The sequence below is a fragment of the Nyctibius grandis genome, chromosome 9 (genome assembly GCF_013368605.1).
Source record: "Nyctibius grandis isolate bNycGra1 chromosome 9, bNycGra1.pri, whole genome shotgun sequence".
Taxonomy (NCBI): domain Eukaryota; kingdom Metazoa; phylum Chordata; class Aves; order Nyctibiiformes; family Nyctibiidae; genus Nyctibius; species Nyctibius grandis.
The window spans coordinates 19,450,639-19,472,298 of record NC_090666.1 but is presented as its reverse complement, the minus strand read 5'-3'; the positions used below and the strand labels follow the sequence as shown (position 1 = coordinate 19,472,298).

General features: G+C 38.1%; 1 protein-coding gene across 1 annotated transcript in view; it reads right to left on the bottom strand.

Annotated features, from left to right (window-relative positions):
• KCNH7 (potassium voltage-gated channel subfamily H member 7) overlaps positions 1–21,660 on the bottom strand; it is a 250,377-nt gene that overhangs the window by 24,355 nt on the left and 204,362 nt on the right. The window contains exons 8-10 of the mRNA XM_068407568.1: positions 16,554–16,953; positions 15,619–15,818; positions 2,173–2,425 (exon numbers count right to left, since the gene is read on the bottom strand). Coding sequence (XP_068263669.1) covers positions 2,173–2,425; positions 15,619–15,818; positions 16,554–16,953 — 853 coding nt within the window. The remainder of the gene's footprint in view (positions 1–2,172; positions 2,426–15,618; positions 15,819–16,553; positions 16,954–21,660) is intronic.

The following is a 21,660-nucleotide window of genomic DNA, read 5'->3' as shown; positions in this document are numbered from 1 at the left end:
AGGTTAGCCAATATAACCTAATCCTAGGTCCTTCTGGCCTTAATGTTTATGAATGCAGAGGTCCCTATTCAAGGCATACAACACCTTCTCTGCAATGTGACTATTGACACAATTGCCGTATATTTATATCTTGTCTGCAAAACTGAAAGAGGTGATAGGTTCTACAAGGTCCACAGCCATCGTATTTTCTAAGGATTTGGCACAGAATTACTGTGGTCAGGCCAGTACTGATCAGACCTTACTCAGCAGCATTGGACAGTGCTGACAAGTTGAGGAAAACTGGGGGACAAAACAAACTTTTCTCAGAACTCTGTTTTCTGTGATGAAGTTGCAATACTTGTTAAGGGTGGGAACTTCATCTGTGCTACCTCTGAAGTCTTTTCAACCCCAGAGGACAAAGCATTGAGTGTTTTTTATGTCCATTTCTGTGTGTAGGTTTTTCAGAAAGAGGAATCAACTAAAAATGTTTGGCTAAGTATTAATAATCTTTGTTAGGTTTCTGTGTGATTTCATTGCAGAGTAATTTTCGTTTGTATCATCATCTATTCCTTTTTAGCAGATTCTTCAAGATACCACAGACTTATTGACTGGAGCCAGCTATCAGTATCAGGCAGGCTCCTGCCTCATGGATCATGCAACAGATGTGGGCCCACAGAGCAGTTCCTTTCGGCTGCATTTGTGCACAAATGTCTCTCTGTCTGGACCACCATTCCCTGGGAGAGCAGGGCTTCAAACTGCAGCCCCTGGTGTGAGGAGCTGTAGGCTGGAAGAGATGTACTGGCATTACCCTGCAAACACCTGGGTTTCTGCTGCAGTGTGAGAGCACAGGGATCTGATGTGCATAACATGCAAAACTTGACTAGTCTGCATCTTTGGTCCAGGAAGAAATTAATTAGTTCATAAACTTGTCAGTTTTTCTTGATTGTGTGCGCTATAGAAATTTACGTGTTTTTAATGTAAGAGATGAAATCCTCAATGAACCACACTGTTCATAATCAGGGGAAGACACTCACAGTGTAAGTAAAAACCTCACAGTTCTATTTGCGTGCTCCCTACTTTGCTTGTGCCTAAAGCTGGTCCAGCTGATGAGGTGCAACAGCATGAGATGACAAATTGTCTTGATAACACCGTCTAAACCAAGGGAAGCATTGCTGTGGGCACACCTTTGTACTTCTGCTCACGTATCCACCCTGCAAAGTACTAGCAGAATAATCAGTCACACGTGGATTAATAGCAACATCCTGCTACCAGTCCACATTTTGCTTCAGTTACTTTGCTGGCTGTAAGTTCCTACAGTAGATGATAAACAGAAAGGAGAACATATGAATGATGTTAAAGTTGGTATAGTTTTCCATATAGCAAAACCCTTACTCATCTACCAATTATTCTTTGCATTCTTATTACCTGATATTATATTGGTGAAACAAATCAGTAGTCTTGTTTAAGTAGGGTTTTAGTTATTTTACTTCTAAAATTGCTGTAGCTAATGAAGTCTTATTGATTCCACATAAGAGCCATCACCAGCTGCAGGTGAGGTCCCAGCTGGATTGAACATTGCTCTGAGCCACCTTCATTGGGAAAGAAAACAAGTAACTCCCCATGCTATACAAACAAGAACGTGCTGATAAGAAATATAGGGGAAGCACTGGTGTTATTACACTTAAGTATCAGTCGAGATCAGATTAATCTGTTATTCTCTTCCTTTTCTATATGCTCAGTGGGCAGAAGCAGACATTTCTGAAAACCTCTAGAAGACATTTTGAATGCTTGAAGTAGGTACATGTTTTTCTCCAGTTAGCATATAGGGGGTCTGTGTGTCTCAGTACCCTCATACACTGTTGAAGAAAAGGGTGTCCTTGACTTTGATTCTTGCAGCATAATCAGAACTGGAGTAATTTGGTATCTGCTTGCCTCAATTTACAGTTTACCACTTACACAGAGATAAATCTGACTCACTCCTGCTCTTATGTTTTAGACATCCAAGGGCATGGGCTCTTTGGTGCACAGGAATTATTGCAGTAATGTAGACTTTGCTTCTTAAACAAATTATTTCTCTGCTTGATTTTAAATAATAGTGACTAAGACATTTACAAATTTCCTTTCCCAGGAACAACAATGGATGTTTCTTTTCAATCCCGAGCCTTTTAACATGCCTTGTAGTAATCTACTTACCAAGAATGGCTACAACAATGTCACTCCTAAGGATTTCAATGGAGCCTCTTGACACAAAGTAAAGAGCGGTAAGAACATCTCCACAGTGCACTAAAGTGTCTCCAGGAGGTGCATGTGTTGTCTTAAATTTCATAGCCAAAGCTCGAAGACAGCCTTTACTGGCCCCCCGGAAAGCTTTGCAATTCTGAAGCAAATTTTGATTGAGGTGCAGACAAATGTCAGCTTGTAAGCATTCTGGAAACCCCTTCAGGACCTGGAAAGACAAGCATAAGGATTTCATGTGAGTGCTGTGAAAGTTGCTTTATATAATTTTTATGTTTTCTTCCTGGACAGAAAGAAAGAAGTGACATACAAATAGAGGTGGCCCTAAGAGCTGTCAGAGTATTCCAATTCAACAAGTACATAGCGTAATCTATGTTGTAAAGCTTATACAATGTGCATACTAATGTATGTAGCGGTTCCAAAATTTGTTATTAAGATTTCTTTCATTGCAAGAAATGGCATCAAGGTATATGAATGAATATACTGCAGTAAAATAACAAAACAGCTAAAGGAAGAGTCTTGACTGAATTTCACCTTTTGGACTAATATGTCTATTTCCTTTTTATCAAAGTACTGCATTTAATATGAGAGGTTTTTTGCTGAAATAACCATGACATTTGTAAAATGAGAGCTATCTAAGCAAGATCAGATATTTTTTCAGAGATGGCATTTTAATGGGATTTTCTTGTTAAATACATTCTACTTGCAAGTGTAAGACTTAGATTTTTATCAGAAAAAGCAACACATGCCACTGAAACAATGATGTTATGCAGATTTACATAGACAGATGATTAGTTCAGCAAAGCACGGGGATAGTTGCTATGGTCCTTGCTCATCTCTTACTCAGAACAATGGGAGCTTGCCTGAAGTAGAACCACAGGATTCCTCTTGGGTACCATGGTAACATGTTAATTTTGTTTAGAAGAAAAAGAGTGAGCTACTTATGAGGTCATTATGTGTGAGCTTTTCTAAATTGTCTAGGATCATCTTACCTCTGCTTCTTTTCGAATTAATAAACATTTCTGTTACTGACTTTATGGGAGTACTGCCCACCTTGTGACTCTGTCTTCTGTGTTAAGGAATGGGCCTGACAGATTATTATGCACCACCCTTTCTTTCAGTTAAATTCTGTTACCTGCTGTCAATGATGTTAATGGGTCATATGCTTTCCCTGGGATCGGCTACATCTGTTGCCTATTTCTAAGGACAAGCCACGAACTGATGCTACCAGTCTTATGAATATGTGAATAGGATGTGTCGTTCGATGGGGGAGGGGGATAAGACCAGGGCAGCCACAAATGAACCTAGGGGTGACAGGCCTGCGTCGGGGGCAAGGCCGCTAGCCCAGCTGAAGTGCGTTTACACCAATGCACGCAGTATGGGCAACAAACAGGAAGAGCTAGAAGCCACTGTACAGCAGGAAGGTTATGATGTGGTTGCCATCACAGAAACATGGTGGGATGACTCTCATGACTGGAGTGCAGCTATGGATGGCTATAAGCTCTTTAAGAGGGACAGGCGAAGTAGGAGAGGCAGTGGGGTAGCGCTGTATGTTAGGGAGTGCTTGGACTGTGTTGAAATTGAGGAAGATGGTGAGGATGACAAGGTTGAATGTTTATGGGTGAAGATCAGGGGGAAGGTCAGCAGGGCGGACATTACGGTGGGAGTCTGTTATAGACCACCCAACCAGGATGAGCAGGCGGACGAGGCGTTTTACAAGCGGCTGTCAGAAGCCACCCGGTTGCCGGCCCTTGTACTCGTGGGCGACTTCAACTTGCCGGATGTCTGCTGGAAATACAACATGGCAGAGAGGAAGCAATCTAGGAGGTTCCTCGAATGTGTGGAGGACAACTTCCTCATGCAAGTGGTAAATGAGCCAACTAGAGGAGGGGCCCTGCTTGACCTGTTGTTTGTGAACAGAGAAGGACTAGTGGGAGATGTGAGGGTCGGTGGCCGTCTTGGGAGTAGCGACCATGAAATGTTAGAGTTTTCAATAGTGGGGGAAGTAAGGAGGGGCAAGAGTAGAACTTCTGCCTTAGATTTCCGGCGGGCTAACTTTAGCCTGTTTAAGAGGCTGGTGGACCGAGTCCCTTGGGAGTCGGTCCTGAAGGGCAAAGGAGTGCAGGAAGGCTGGACATGCTTCAAAAGGGAATTGCTAAATATTCAGGAGCAGGCTGTCCCAGTCTGTAGGAAGGCAAGCCGTCGGGGAAAAAGACCGGCCTGGTTAAACAGGGAACTTAGACTAGAACTTAAGGAAAAAAAGAGAGCCTACTTGCTCTGGAAGAAGGGTCGGGTAACTTGGGAGGTCTATAGGGACGTGGCCAGGTCGTGTAGGGTGAAGATTAGAAGGGCCAAAGCTCAATTAGAGCTCGATTTGGCTGCTACAGTCAAAGACAACAAAAAAAGCTTTTACAAATACATCAACAGCAAAAGGAGGGTCAAGGAGAGCCTCCACCACTTGCTGAATGAGGAGGGTAGTGTAGTGTCAGGGGATGAGGAAAAGGCAGAGGTGCTCAATGCCTTCTTTGCCTCGGTCTTTAATGTCAAGACCAGTTGTCCTCAGGAGACTCGGCCCCCAGAGCCTGAAGTTAGGGATGGGGGGCTGTGTGAACCTCCCATGATCCAGGAGGAGACGGTTAGTGACCTGCTGTGCCAGTTGGACACCCACAAGGCTATGGGCCCGGATGGGATTCACCCCAGAGTAATGAAGGAACTGGCAAATGAACTTGCCAAACCACTCTCTATTATCTACCAGCAGTCCTGGTTAGCTGGAGAAGTTCCAGCTGACTGGAAATTAGCAAATGTAACGCTCATCTACAAGAAGGGCCGGAAGGATGATCCAGGGAACTATAGGCCTGTCAGCCTGACCTCGGTGCCAGGCAAGGTGATGGAACAGATCATCCTGAGTGCCATTACACAGCACATGCAGGACAATCAGGGCATCGGGGCCAGCCAACATGGATTCATGAAAGGCAGGTCCTGCTCGACCAACCTGGTCTCCTTCTATGACCAAGTGACCCACTTAGTAGATGAGGGCAGGGCTGTGGATGTAGTCTATCTAGACTTCAGTAAGGCATTCGACACTGTCTCCCACAGCATCCTCCTAGACAAACTGGCTGCCCAGGGCTTGGATGGGTGGACTCTTTGATGGGTTAAAAACTGGCTGGATGGCCGAGCCCAGAGAGTGGTGGTGAATGGGGCAAAGTCCAACTGGCGGCCGGTCACTAGCGGTGTTCCCCAGGGCTCAGTTCTGGGGCCGGTGCTGTTCAATATCTTTATAGATGATCTAGATGTAGGGATTGAGTGCACCCTCAGTAAATTTGCAGATGACACTAAGCTGGGTGGGAGTGTCGATCTGCTGGAGGGTAGGAAGGCCCTACAGAGGGATTTGGACAGGTTAGATAGATGGGCCGAGACCAACGGCATGAGGTTCAACAAGAACACTTCGGCCACAACAACCCCATTCAGTGCTACAGGCTGAGGGAAGAGTGGTTAGAAAGCGGCCCGGTGGAAAGAGACCTGGGGGTGCTGATCGACCGCTGGCTAAACATGAGCCAGCAGTGTGCCCAGGTGGCCAAGAAGGCCAATGGCATCCTGGCCTCTATTAGGAATAGCGTAGCCAGCCGGTCTAGGGAAGTGATCGTCCCTCTGTAGTCAGCACTGGTGAGGCCGCATCTTGAGTACTGTGTCCAGTTCTGGGCCCCGCACTTCAAGAAAGATGTTGAGGTGTTGGAGCGAGTCCAGAGGAGGGCGACCAAGCTGGTGAAGGGTCTGGAGGGTCTGACCTACGAGGAATGGCTGAGGGAGCTGGGGTTGTTTAGCCTGGAGAAGAGGAGGCTCAGAGGTGACCTTATTGCAGTCTACAACTACCTGAAGGGAGGTTGTAGTGAAGTGGGAGTTGGCCTCTTCTCCCGGGCAACTAGCGATAGGACAAGAGGACACAGCCTCAAGCTTTGCCAGGGGAGGTTCAGGTTGGACATCAGGAAAAATTTCTTTTCAGAAAGGGTTATTAGACATTGGAATGGGCTGCCCAGGGAGGTGGTGGAGTCACCATCTCTGGATGTGTTTAAGAAAAGACTGGACATGGCACTTAGTGCCATGGTCTAGTTGACAGGGTGGTGTCAGGGCAACGGTTGGACTCGATGATCCCTGAGGTCTCTTCCAACCTGGTTGATTCTGTGATTCTGTGATTCTGATTCTGTTTTGTTATTAGAGCAGTCTAGTAATTCATTCCTGTTTATCCTCTGCACTGTTTTTCTACAAACATGTAAATATTCCTGTGGAGAAAAAAAGTTATACAAAATTCATTCACTTGTTGCTATATTAATTCTTACTTCAGCACAATAAAGGTCTGTGCACACACTCTTATTGCATACAGATATTCACAACTCATATCCCTTGCTAACGGAGATGATGAACATGTTTCTGATATGAAGCTTCTGTCCACACAAGCCAAGCTATGATTTACAATGAAATATTAGTACCTTTAACTGAGTTGAAATGTTTCTATGATTGCTAATGGGAATAAATGCTGTGAAATAGCAAACAGAATGTTTTAATACACATATATACGAAAATTTTATGAGCTATAGGCATTACCACATGAAATTTATACATCCTCAGAAAAAGCCAGCATTCAACAACAATAAGCAAAAAAAACCCATGACAAATAAAAAGCTTCTGTGGCACTACTCTGTTTTCAGTATCTATCACAGAAATAGCTTAGTATGCAATTACTCTTATTTTAACGTTAATTATATTGAAATAAAAATATTTCGGGTTGTAGCAACTTATTTACTGACTGATACTGAGAAACTGATAACCAAGTACGTCTGGTTAATGATACAGGTGGATAAAAATTGCAGGTGTTTATTTTGAAATTGTTCTCTAGTCATGTGAGTAAAAAAGACCTATTTTGAATTCATTCTTTTGCTGTATGCTTATTTGAATATAATTTAGAAAAGTTCAGTTTTTTATAGGATGCAAAATAGGAAATATATTTTCAATTCAGAGGTACTTGTAAGAAAAGATATTTGAATTGTTAGAAAGTCAAGAGCACAGCCTTGGGATAAATTATGTTCATTTTTCTCATCAGCTTCTGTTTATTTCATTTATTAAGGGATTGTACTTTACCATTAAGCAAAAACCATGCAGACCATGTGTGTTGGTTTATATTTCTGAAGATACTTCGGGATTTCTTTAAAGAAACAATTATTTTGGTAATTAATTTATACTTAATATGAAACTGTTCTAAAATCATTGCATATTAGTTAATAGTTATTTGTATGCCAATAACATCTGAAAGATACTAGCCTCTGTTCAAGTATCTGCGATTAAAAAGTCCCTGCCCCGTGGAGCTTACACTCTAAAATATTTGTTACACATCAGAGAGGAAGAACATTTACTTTTAATACCACATTTGTCAAATGTCTATAAGGAAGACAGGTGCCTAAATAACATTGATTTCCAATGCAGTTTTGGAGATTACTCCACTAACACGAGTTTAGAAATGCAAGAAAGCAGCTGATTGGAAGATAAAGTTGTTAAAACGTTGCTATATACTATACTACTAAAAGGAGTTTACCATATCGCGCACATTGTATGTAGTGAGGTATTTAATCCAAGTCCAGTAGCTGACACAATACAGAATTTGATGTTTCCAAACTAAGTTTTATGTTGTGCAGTACAGACAACCTCTTGCCAACCCAAGCCTCCATGTACATTTCTAATATTCAGATTTTCATGACTTTGAGAAAATATTTCTTATTAATCAATCTTTAGCTTGTAATAAAGAAGTATCAGATTCTCACAGATATCTTGGTCTGTGTAGAGCAGGAACAATTGTATCGAAAATCACGTTCTTATAATGTGGCAATCAACATCGATACATTATGTGTACACATACTGACAACTCTAAATATTAGAAAATCATCCATGCAGTCTTCAAAATCATAAAACTCTAAATATTGCATTTCACTTGTCATTTTTTTGAGCTTTTGGAGTCTTCAAATACATTTAAGTCACACTCTAATATGAAAACAAAAATTCAAAATACACTTTCCTAAACAACTAAAAGTCAGCATAATCTTGAAATTATATTACTGCAGGACCAGGTGATACAAAAATAAAATAATTTTCAAAATAAATTTTTGAAAATTATAAAGCTAGAATTGCTCTTTAAATAGCATTATTCTCAATGACAAATCCAAAATTAATAAATGATTTGAGTACAGGTTTGGGTTTCAATTGCTCCATTCTTTCCTGACATGTTTCTATTGTTACACTCAATATCTCCTCAATAGTGATTCCACTGGGCCCTGGTGAGAAAAATCTTGGATTCTCATGGTTAAAATCAGAACTCATGCGTAATGCAAGAGACACAGATCTTCTAAAAAAGAAATGTAACAAGATATAAAATCAGCGTCAACCCCCCCCACCAAAAAAAAAGAAAAGGAAAAACAGTTATGATGCTGTGACCATAGGCTCCAGTTGTCTCTCCTTGATAGTTATCAAGTCCAAGTTCAGTCATCTCTTCCCATCTGGAATAAAACTTACTCCACATCAAATAACATTGGTTTATCTACTTGGCATGCTTAGAGAGGAGGAAAGCATCATTCAGCAAGAAGTAAAACATTTTATGTGGAATAAGTGATTGAAGCTGATGAAGGAATAAGTGAGGATAGTACAGACACAATTCATATTGCCTTGAAGAATGTGGTCTTTTATAAGTGGAGAGGGAGTCCAGCTTCATTAACTTCTCTTTTCAGGATGACACCAAGGTATCACTCATACATGTATCAGACAACTTTGTGACAACAGAATTGGAGACATCTATGTGCCCTAACCTCAAACAACTAGCGAATGTTTGGGGCAATGATAACTTTGTTTTGTTTGGATAGATGATAATATTAATGACAATTTAACGATTCTTTCTCCTCAGTTGTGGAACAGGTATTGACATCTGTCCCTCAGAAAATATTTAGAAAGCATCCAAGCTGAAGCCGGATGGCTTTTGAATATCTCCAAGGACGGAGACTCCACAACCTCTCTGGGCAACTTGTGCCAGTGCTCACAGAATCAATCAGGTTGGAAGAGACCTCTGGGATCATCGAGTCCAACCATTGCTCCGTCATCCTCACAGTAAAAAAGTGCTTCCTGATGTTTGGACAGAATGTCCTGTTTCAGTTTGTGCCCATTGCCTCTGGTCCTGTCACTGGGCACCACTGAAGAGAGCCTGGTTCCATCTTCTTTACACACTCCCTTCAGGTTTTTGTTCACATTGATGATATCCCACCTGAGCCTTCACTTCTCCAGGCTGAACAGTCCCAGCTCCCTCCACCTTTCCTAGTATGAGAGATGCTCCAGTCCCTGCAATCTGGCAGTCAAAGATATTGCTTTGATTCTGCATATAATCTTCTGTCATACAATTTCTCTATTGAAATATAGGTGGGATCAAACATTAAATGCCAGGCAGCAGCTGAAGAGAGCACAAGAGAGCTCTTGTGTGTTGTGGGTCTGCTTGGGGTGTGTTGAAACTCATTTTGACTAAGGCTTTCTTGTCCTAGAATCAGTCAGACTTATTTATGAGTGGCAAGTATCCAGCATAGAGAGGGAAAGATAAAGGTAGACTCTCTAGTTTATCTGAAAATTTAAGCTGGCATAAACTGAAAGAGGAATTCTGGCCCTTCCTCAGATTATCTGTTTATTCCTGCCCTGTCTTGATATCTCCCTGTGAAATGGTTTGAGAAACTGATCCACACTAAAACTAACCCAGCAAAAAAACTGAGCAGCTGAAGGCACAAAGAGGCTGGAATAAATATACTTTGTGTCGCAGACTACACATAAGTAATCTCTATTTGTATCTCATCTGCATAATGTAGATCTCAGGATATGTTGACATTGGCATCACTAAATGCTGAATAAAATTCTTGAACAATTTGAATAATAAATTTTGAACTAATTACAGGGAGCAAAACCCATGCCTTAGACAGTTCACTCTAGTGGGGATTTATATTCAAAATTAACATTTTGTCTGTCTTAATTTGTTCTGTAAGAATGAGTGACATTAATTCATAGTAATTAATATATTTTGTGAAATAACCTGTCTTTAATTTTTATCTTTCTGCCACGTAATTTTAGCACTAATCTGATACTCTTTAGCTGCACAAATCACACTGCATAGATTTTGAATTAGGATCTCTGACCCCAAGTAGCTGTTCCCTCTGATGGAAAGAACAGTGTGGGATTTAGTTCTGTCACAAAAATTTGACTCTCAGATTTTAATAACATCTTCATCTAGGCTAAACCTTTCTGTAATTCAACCCAGTTCTATTTCTAGAAAGAATTTAGAATTTACTTTCTGTGATAATTAATTACAGAAATTATATAAGCAGAAGGCCAAAACACTTCCAAGGGCTTTCACCATTGAGGAAAGAATGAACAAGGTCATAGGTGGAGATAATTCTGCTCCAGCAACTCTTGGGCTCCACATAGAATAAGGATTCTCTCTGATGACTCCTCTTCTTCGTACAGGAAAATTTTAGAGTCAGATTTGGGGGTTTTTTGTTTGTTTTTGGTAGGATATGAAGGAGGTCCTTACAACAGTTGATAGAGAAGAGAAGCATTGTGTGATGATGAGCTAATTCAACTTTCAATGAGATTTGAAGTGTGACAGCCTTATGAAGAATTAGGATCTTTGGCTTTCAGTCATTGCCATGGCACACATTTGTGTAACATTTTAATGTTGAAATTACTGGAGCTGCAGTGGATCATTCTTCATCTATAATTTTATTAGTTTTTGAGTACCTCTGAAAGGTGATGTCTGAGATGTGTTACATTGCTGGATGAGGAGGACAGAAAATATTTTTGGTTTCTTAGACTGTTGACTTCCTCATCAACAGAAAAGTTTAATGTCTGTAGAAGCTGGAAGCTGACCAGATCCATGTCTTTCCAAAAATATAATGAAAGTTGGAAAATTGTTGATTGCTCTTGTTTTTGAGACATTAGACCACAAAATACAATGCAGTGAGAAACTGATAAAGGATCACTTTGCAAACAGATTGACATTCTTGAAAGTTGTTTCTTTTTTTCTATGAGGTCATCTTTTCTGTAGCTCAATTCAATGTAGGCATTCATGTTTTTTAAGTGGTCTTGTTATAGAAAATGAAAGAACAACTTTACAGCTAATCATATGTGAGGTACTTTCTGATAGGCTTATATGTCTTATGATTTCCATTATGACATATAGACAAATAGCATTACCACTTTCCACCATGATTACATATCCCTCTGTTTAACCAGTTACTACTAGTTTTTGTTTCAAACAATTCTAATTTGGATTACCCTTCTGATAGTATAAGGAACTTCTCCTTGCTATTTTTGAAATTTTAATTTACTTTTCTAATTTTCTGGTTCAAAGAATATTACTGGCAATAGTTCTATTGGTAGAATTGTTTTGGTCATAAGAATTGATCACAGTGGGAGGAAAAGCAAGAATAACAAATCTAGTGGTGTCATCCAGTGACTAGTGCCCAATTTCTCACAAAAGAAGCCTTACCAAAGCAATGATGAACCTGGCCTTTATTTGATATAGCAGCATTGCTGGTTCTGAACTTTCAAGATAGGTGTGTGCTCTGCTGTGCTTGCATGATCACTGTGGCCAAGACAACTTATCACAGGTGTAAAATCAACTAGTTGCTTGGATGCTTGCAGGAGAAGTTTACATAAATTTATATATAAAAATCCCAACTTGCTCTCTCCTTTCATGGTACTGGGTAAAACCCAAAATAAAAAGGAATCTGTCCCACATTCAAAATTTTAATTAACATGTACATTTGGCTAAACACTTTCCAAAGCTTGTCCCACTTATTTAGGTCTTTGAGCTCTTTTTAAAGGTAAAATAAACCAATAAAGCTATTCAGATGCACAGAAGATCCATGGAAAGAAGGGCAAGGGGGAGGATTGTAAAAATACATGCATAACTTAAAAAAGGATCTCAAACACTAAATATCTCATGTTTTTAGGCTAAGCATCACAGGCATGCTATTATCAGTGCTGGACTGATAACATTAGAGTGAAGGGGGGAAAAGAAGGCAAAGAGAGTTTAGGAAAAACAAAACAGGATAGTTTAAAAAATAAAAAGAATATCTGAATCTTTGGGCTGGTGACATCTTTCATGAAACAATATACACTGTAAATAATTTTTTTGCAATTTAACTTTGCCAGTGTATACCACAGGGATATGATTTAAATTATGCTTATTCAATAGACTCAAGATTTTTATCCAGATTAAAATAAATCCAAAATCCTGTTTATCCAGTCCATGCATAATTACGTGGAACTGTTTTAATCAAAATACATTATGCAATGAAACATAATCAAAGAGATGTAGAAATGAAGCAGAGGGGAACAAATGGACAAATAAACAATGTTCTCAGCATATTTCACCAGCAGATCTTTAAAGCTAATTTTAAGTTTAGCCATTTCAAATGAGCATAAAGTATTATCACCTGGTTTTCAATATAAAGTGCAGGATTTTGTTTAGGAAATCAAGTTTATTTGGTCTTAGTAGAGTATTATTCCTGAGGTTAAAAGTTGGTTTTTTTTTTTCACTTTTCCTGAATTCTGAAGTATATTACTGATGATAATTAAAAGTGTCTTTTGAAACATATTCTCTAATATTATTTTTATATATATATATGTGTGTGTATACATTGCATGTACATATATATATAAAAAATGTAAATTATTCATGCATTTCATATTTCAGAGGAGAAAGAGGACTGAGTTTTTCAATTTTATTCCGTTTTCAGTTATGAAATGAAAAAGAAAGACATTGGATCAAACTCTGCCTTCAGATATTTGCAAAAAACTCCCAGGAAATATTGACAGGAGTCAAACACATTTGTCTGAGGACAGTATTAGCCCTTTGGTGTGTTAAATGCAAATGTTTCATGCAAAATTAAGTCAATACCACATGCAAGTCCATCTCATATGCACATGGCTTATAGCCAAGAAAACTGCATTGGTGCTTGTGCTAACATGCATACATGGTTTGAACTAAGAGCATTCACGCAAAGGAAAATGCAAAATGATCAGCATGACAACTTTGTCAGAGTGACATTCCTACAGAGCAGCTATCTAATGAAAACCAATATGCACATGACCTTTTTTGGGCAAAGAAGCATGATTTGAGTTGTGGGGTAAAACAGTGATTAATAAATGTGTTTAGATTAGGATTTCTTAATGTCTAATTTTTAGTAAACATTTTGCCCCACATCTGATTCTACTTGGATTATTTCCCTTTGCTGTCTACCCCTTCATCATGCAAAAAGTTACAATTAAAATTAGAAAGCATTGAACAAGCTCTAAACCCGACAGATAACATGGATATTCTCCACACTTTATACTGGAATTAAATTTGATATAAATACCTCCTGCTCTTACCAGTGGGTGGTGTTATTCCATGTATTTACGTATGAAGCAGACAGGAAAGAGATAAATCTTTCATAAGTACAACATAAATCACACAATTCTTATATTATCCTTGCTCTAAGTGTAATATATTCAAACTCACTTTTTAAGAAAGTTAAGTGACTGCCATAAAACTTGAGGGGTAGAATTGTGAACAGAATACAAAATAAAATATAAAAAACCAAGATACTAAACTTGATTTTTTTCACATTTTATTTAAAACAAAGCCTCCATACTGCCTCACAATCATATTGCATAATATGGGCTGTTTAATCCATTTAGTTAGTATTTCACATTAATGAGAAACCCAAGACTAATTCCAGTACACCAATTCCTGCATTATGCAAGGTTTAACCTGACAACATCCAGTTTTAGTTAGTACTTCGTGTGAAACAGGTGTTCTTAGTACATCCATTAGTGGTAACGAATTAGGCATATATGATTTTGTAATATCTTCAGAAATAATTCAATAAGCTACTTTAGGCTTAGGCTGCAGCCTAAGGGCCTGCAGCTTAAGGGCCTGATCCTGCAAAGTGCTCAGTACCCCACAATCCCATTGCCATCAGAGGGAATTAGAGCCATTCAGTGCCATGCAGGATGAAGCTACTGATGCTGCCTTCCACTGCAGTAATCCCCGGCAGAGGTTTATACAAGTATCCTTGTCCTGCACTGGGCATAATATCCCTCTGGAGGGGTCACTCATGGAAGTGGGAGGTGAAGCCAAATATATTTAATTTGCTGTCTTACTTTTAAGATCTGCTTTACTTAATGGTAACCATAAAGTCAAGCTGTCAGTGAATCAGCTTTATAAAAGCTTTTAATCAAGACCATTGTTTCTGCTTACTGCATAAAAGTGTACCACTCTGACAGTCATTCACAAACATATGTATAGATACCACATGGAAGCTGTTTGAATTTATGTCAAAAATTTGGAGGTTGATTTCTGGTCGTTGTTACAAAAATGTATAGATTTTCTTCTTCTTGCCAACTTTATGGAGAGCTCTGCAAAGTCTCTAATCTAAACTCAGAATAGCTCTGGAAAGCATCCTTCTAGAGACACAGATTCACAGATCCTTAAGATGCACAATGCTCTCAGTGTCTTCAAACCTATGTCAACTTTTCATAAAAAATGTTGCTGTCTCCAGAAAATAAGCCAGAAATATAGATGCTTACTTTTGCTCATTAGCAGTTTGTTATTCCTTTTTAGCTGGCCACATAATATATTGTTCTATAAGAGGCGTTTACAGTTTTCTTATCAAGAACAGAAAATATGAGTGCTGTACCTTGCCACTTCCTATAAATTAGATTCTGTGGATTGCTAAACGGTTAGTAGTACTGTGTCAACTTTCAGTGCAGAATTGTGGTTGTGAATGCAAGCAAACTACTGTTCAGACTATCATATGATTAGAATATTTCACTCTGATAAAAGCGGCTAATCCACCTGTCTGCTCCTCTCTTCCACCCACCCCCCATACACCTGTTCTAGATTACACGGTATGATTATGAAAAAGAATTGATCTCCACAGGTTTTATAGAAGAGTAACTGTAGATACCAACAAAGGTACTCTTATTTCATACTGGAAGTGGAAAATCAGGCCAAAGAACAAACAAAATTCTGGAATAGCTATGGCTGAAATAAGAAACCTATGATTTTTTTTTCTTGTCTTAAGCTTATAATAGTCAACTGCAGTTCTCAGGCTTTCCTATGCACGGTGAGAGTTCAGATTTCTGATATAGCTTCTAATAATCTAGGCAGTTAAAGATTTGGATGTCAAACTTGTAATAGCATGGTTTTCAATAAATGCTATATATCCACCTTATGAAGCTTGCACTTTTACAACTCATAAATAATGAAGACTTACAATCTCTTTCTAAATTTTCATGCATTTATCTATTCCTCAGCATCCACGCCTGAAAAACAGAACAACATACCATGTTCATGTCAATGCCATTGGTGTATGTCCACGCGTGCTGGAAGTATTCCTCAAGTCGCTGCCGCAGAGGGTTGGGGATTTGATGAAAGCGTATAAACTCCTTTACTCGCAGCATCTGCATGTGATACCGTGCAGTTCCCGAGTAGAGTCTTTGGATTATTGCAGATACATTTCCAAAAATACTAGCGTACATTAGTGCTGGATTAAATAAAAACAAAACTTAGTTAAGTCGTATCATTGGGTTTTGCAGATGATGCAACAGTTCTTATAATGTACTTTGTATGTAAAACAGCTCAGATGAGACTAGTAACATTTTCAGAGATGTGGAATTCATTTACCTGAATCTTTTTATTGATTTGACTGTATCAGTATCAACTCAGTTAGCAGATGAGGCTTAAATATTAAATTGTAATCAAGTTGGTAATATTTATCTTTGGAGATTTGTAGTCCTGAATTTAGTGTTGTAAGTTAGGTTAATGAAATTTTACAGACTTCGGTAGAACTAAGAACTAGGAACTAAGGTTAAGTACAAGTTAAGAACAAAGAGCAGAGTTAAGAAGGTATGCATACATTTATAGGTTCAGGGTTTAAATCAACAAATACAATATAGTTATGATTATAAAAAAATGATGGGCTATAGTTTCCTAAATCTACTCAAAACTCAGCTTCCTACCCTATACAGGACTTGCTTACAGATACTGATACACAACACAAAACTTCTGACAGTTTGGATAACAGATTTTGAGTAGTCAAGCAACTTGACTACTTCCTGACACTGCATGAGTCACAATATATTTTTGCATATAATATTGCTTTCCCTGGGAATTTGCCCTTCCGGCTGCATGCTTATAATCTTGTTAGTTTAGCTTGTTAAGTCATTTGCTCAAACACTGAGAAAAAAAAGAAAAAACATAATAAGATAAAACTACTTACAGCCAATCAACATGACACAGATGGAAAAGATTTTCTCTGAGTTGGTGTTTGGAGACACATTTCCGAATCCTACACTTGTCAGACTGCTGAAGGTAAAATAAAGTGCTGTAACATATTTGTCCTTGATGGATGGTCCAGAGCTTGCATCACTCTTATTGTAATGCTTTCCTAATTGTTCTCCTAAAGAATCCAACCAGCCAATCTTGTGAGCCAAGTAAGGTCTTTCTACATTTCCAATGGCATACCAAATGCAAGCAAGCCAGTGTGCAATTAGTGCAAATATGCACATAAGGAGCATCAGAACTGCAGCACCATATTCTGAATATCTGTCCAATTTCCGTGCTACCCTCACCAAACGTAGCAGTCTAGCTGTCTTCAGAAGACCTATTAATGTTGTTGTCTGTAAAAATAAGATATAAATAGAAATTGATTTTCTCTGTTAGCAAATGTACTCTCATGAATAGTCAGCATCAATAAACCAGTGCAAATTCCATTATTTTGGGGAATTAACAAAACCAGTGGATAAACCCATTTCAATGTAATCTTAATTTCATTTTCTTTAAACTATAAAATTTCTTATAAAAACAGTGAAGAAAACAATAAGAAATGCAAATTTTAAATTAAGATATATTGATGTTGTCATTGTCTGCTGAATACTCTTTCATTTTCAATATTATTCTTGACATGGACTCTTCAATCCACCCTAGTGGACTTAAATGATCTATTAGATGCATGATGTTTTGACATGCTGAAGTCTGTAAGTTACTGGAATTTCTCATAATTATATGACTGGCCTTGTAGTATTTATGATGTTTGAACAAAGCTGTGTGACTATATTCGATCCTAACTTAGAGACTCCTTGCAGTGCTCTGGCACACATGTTCTAGAAGAGAGAAGAAATAGGGCAGAAATGTCCCAGAGAGTAAGTATCTTATTCTGCGAATATTCTTCCTGTTTGTAATGGTCAGAACACTCTATATAGGTAAAAGAAGATGAACCACTGTCAACAGAAAATCATGGAAAAGTTACTGTTGCCAGACTCCAGATTAATCTTCTTTTTGCATCTGTCATCCTGAAGCTTGAAGGTGTACTGGTAGAAGTCACTAATAGAAGTACTATACCATTAAAAAAAATATGTGCGTCAGTTATAAACCAGGAATATATTCCAAGCTTTTTAGTGCAGACCTGCTCTACGATTCATTGCAGCTTCTTTGAGGCTCTGATCTTTTTAAGGGAATCTGAAGTTTATTAATGTAAATTTACAATTTTCAATTAGTAAATCGTTTTCATCTTGTTAATTCCCTGTAAAAGAGATTGACAGCATTGTAAATAGTAACTACTCGATTTCAAAAAGAACTCAGCTACCTTTTTCCCTCCATTAATTCTGAACATATATTAAAGTATTCAGTAAATGTCAAGACTTTTAATAAGTTTTTTCTTCCTTTTTTTAACATGCATATATTACATAACACTTAACTGGAAAAGTTTTCCGAGCCTTACAAATCACTCTGTAAGGTAGATCAGGCTTAAATATTTATGATCCCTTAAGGAAAAAAGCAATCTTAAGAAAAGGTAACATTAGTTCTTAGTGGGGTGTTGGAACCATTCTATTACAGATGTAGTCATGTCTCTACACCATGCAAGAGGCAACATATTCTTCAATGCCTTTTAAATAGATCAGAAGGTAGATTGTGAATCTAAAATATGTCAACAGTGTTCCACCCCATTCTTAAGATAAGGCTTGCTAATATTACGCATCCTCAGTGTCAATACCATCCTTAGGTACTGTATCAGTGTGAAATCTGGAGTATGCTGGAGGTGTATAATACAAGCAAACCATCTCTTTAGGGTGAAATCAGCATGAGTGAGACTAGATATGCTTTAAACCATCAAGAAACTCATCCTGAGTTTGAATTTTCTTTAACACAGTGGAGAGGCTTTGACACTAAAATACAGCTGGCAGTAGAGGTGGAAAGCATGATCCACAGGTTTTCATGTGCCTTTACATGCTGTCCACTTCTCAATGTAGATGTAGCCTTCACACAGTAACAGTCCACCTTCCATGTGTCAGTTGGCCAGGGACAGGAGCACTGGGTGTCAGAACTCTGCCTTGTGCAATGCAGTTTCCTTGATGTGCTGGATTACTTTGCTCAGCACGGCACTCAAGGAGGCAGAGGTCTTCCTCTGTCAGCTACCCACCTTACCCCATCTGGTGCCAACAATTAACGTCTCCAAACAGCAATCTGATAGATAATACTCTTCTCTCTGAATTGCTTGCTGCTCTGTTTTCATTATACCTAGCTTTAACAGCTGTACTGCAAGTTCAAGAGTTGGTGGATACCCACATCAGGATTTTTTTTTTTCCAGTAGCAACATTTAATGTGAGCCGGAAGCACATAGGAATCTCATAGCTACTGAAACTATGAATCCGGATAGGTAGAAGGTGGGTACAGGAACATTTTCCCCCACTATAGTATATTCAGTGCAAACAGCATTCCACTTATGTAAGGCACTTAACTGTTTGCCTAAACTGGAATTCATTAGGACCATAGCACATACTTAAGTACTTTCAGAATCTAAAATATCTACAAGGCATTGAAGAAGTCTTTTTTAATTGGTAAGATTTATTAAAAACATAAGGGTCTTAAGGTAATACCCATTTTAAACAGATTCTGCCAAAACAGGCATTCTATTTCCTCAAATTTACTTTTTCATTACAAATAAACAAAATTATAGAGACAAGTAAAAAAGATCAGCTCAGATTTCTCCACTGCACTACTTATATATTCCAATCTGCTGATCTAACATTTTGTTAACCAGTATAGCCAACTTAATTTTGACATATTTGCCTTGCTTAGTTATTGTGCTATTTGGCCTTTTAAAACGCCTTTTGATTTTTTCTAGCTATAGTACAGGAGGGAGACCTGGATTAAAAGTGTATTGGGTTTTTTCTGTTTTGACATTAGTAATAGCACAAAAAATAAATAATACATCATGTCTACAATGGTTCTTTCATGCCTACATGGTTCTCTCCACGAGCCAAGTAACCACATAGAAGACATCTTTAGTTGTTTTGGAATGCTTATTCAGTTCTGCTAGTAAGAAGCTTGAGAAAGGTTAAAGATTGTCAATTATTTTCCCTCTAGGGAGAAAAAAATGACCTTCTAAAAAGAGAAGTTCATGGATACTACATTTTCTAAGTATAGGTCACTGAATTTATTTTACAAAATCCCTAAATATTACAACAAGTATCCTTAACTCTGATTTGTCTTCTTTTTTAACAGTGAGATTAGTTTATACTCTCAATTTCTCAAGCCCTGATGCTGAAATGACCACAGCAGGGGGCTATTTTGGTGGACAGCAATTGATTACAGCACAATTTGAAAGAGGAGAGCATCAATCTATCTGATTGCAGAGGGTATCATTCAGAAGTTATTATTGTATCAGACTGGAAGAGGGAGCTGGCATCACCTAATTAATTATCTACATAAATGGTATTCTGCCTGTGCAAAAAGCCATTTACGACTCATTAAGTCCTTACTGATGGCCAAATCGTTGTTTCCTTTAGATTCTTCTGGTTTTTTTTTTTCTTTCTTCATAACACCCATTATACATTACACATTATCATTAATGTATAAATCTATAATGTCATCTCTTATTTGTGTTTTTTTTTAAACCAAATAACCCATTGAAGTGTATAGGTGGCTCAAACTGTCTCTTCCGATGTGCATTAATGTGCATTTGCTTACACAGTATTTAGCCTGCTAGGGTCCTTTCCAGCTTCCTGGTATTGTAAGGTCCTCAGTTTCTCAATAATTTGCTGTCACCTATATTTCATGTTAAAACCATCATCAACCTTCTACCTTTTTTGCAGCCTGTACATAAATCTATTAAATATGAGTACTATAGCATCAAGCATAGTTAACCCTTTTCTCTCTCTTGGAAAAATCTCTAATATATGCCAGAATTTGGCCTTTCAGTCTATGCTCCATTACCTTAATAGCCTCTTCCAAGCACTGTGTCATTGTTGAAGATCTTTATGCTGTATGCATCATGATACTGAAAATGTTAGTACAAACAGCAATTAAACAAAAATATTTCAACTAACCAAAACTTCTTATTTATAGCAGGGTACTGGTATTTCAATTGATGTTGATAAAGGACTGCCAAAATGGTCTAAGAATAACTGCCTGCTCAAGCAGTGCTGGGCTTCCTCTTTGCTTCATCTTGAAAAACAATCAAGGGAAGAAAAAGTTGATAATAAATACTTCTCTGATATTAGCCAGCCACGTAAATAATTTCCAGAGACTTTACCCTAATGCTGCATCATCCTGGACTGTACTCACTCCACAGAGTTGCTAACGCAAAGGCAGACTGCCTGTACGATCAGCTATGCAGTCTTTAGTGTAAAAGACTTGAAATTCATTGGAATAAGTTTTCCAAGTAAATTGCTAAACTGAGCACAGGAAACTCTATTAGTCTCTTCCTGAGAAGTTTTCTTTGCTTCATTTTCAAATATATTTTAATTTCGAAGGGAGTAAAGTACTGATTCTATAAGTGGAGATGCAGTCAGGGCTATCAGGTTCGATATCTAATTCTAGAAATGTGGGATCTTCTTTTCAGTTTGCTTTAACAGATACAGTGTGTAATGGAGCGAAGTGAAGACATCAAAACTAAGAGAACAAGAAGAGTACTTTGATTTATATGTCTTCATTTTAGCCAAAATCCAACTGTTTTCTTGATTTACTTCTATGAATAGTAGACACATTCACTCTTACATTATGTGAGTATGCTGTATGAATACATCATGAGGCATTTATTTTTATTTAAATTTGCAAAAGTAAAAGCCTTCATGATTTTCTGCATGTTTCAACTGAGTGTTCTCTCTGGCCCCAATTTAATTAAACTATAAATATGAAAATTTTCTTGCTGAAGCTGTTACCATCACTTGCCTGTATGTTTTATTGCACTAGGTTCTAGATAAAAGGGAAGAAACCCTCGTTATCTATATATCAGTCTGATTTTTCCCTGCAATGTACCTGTCTTTTAAGTGAAAAGCTGATCAACACATTAAAAAGCGCATTATTTTAAATGCATATATCTAAAA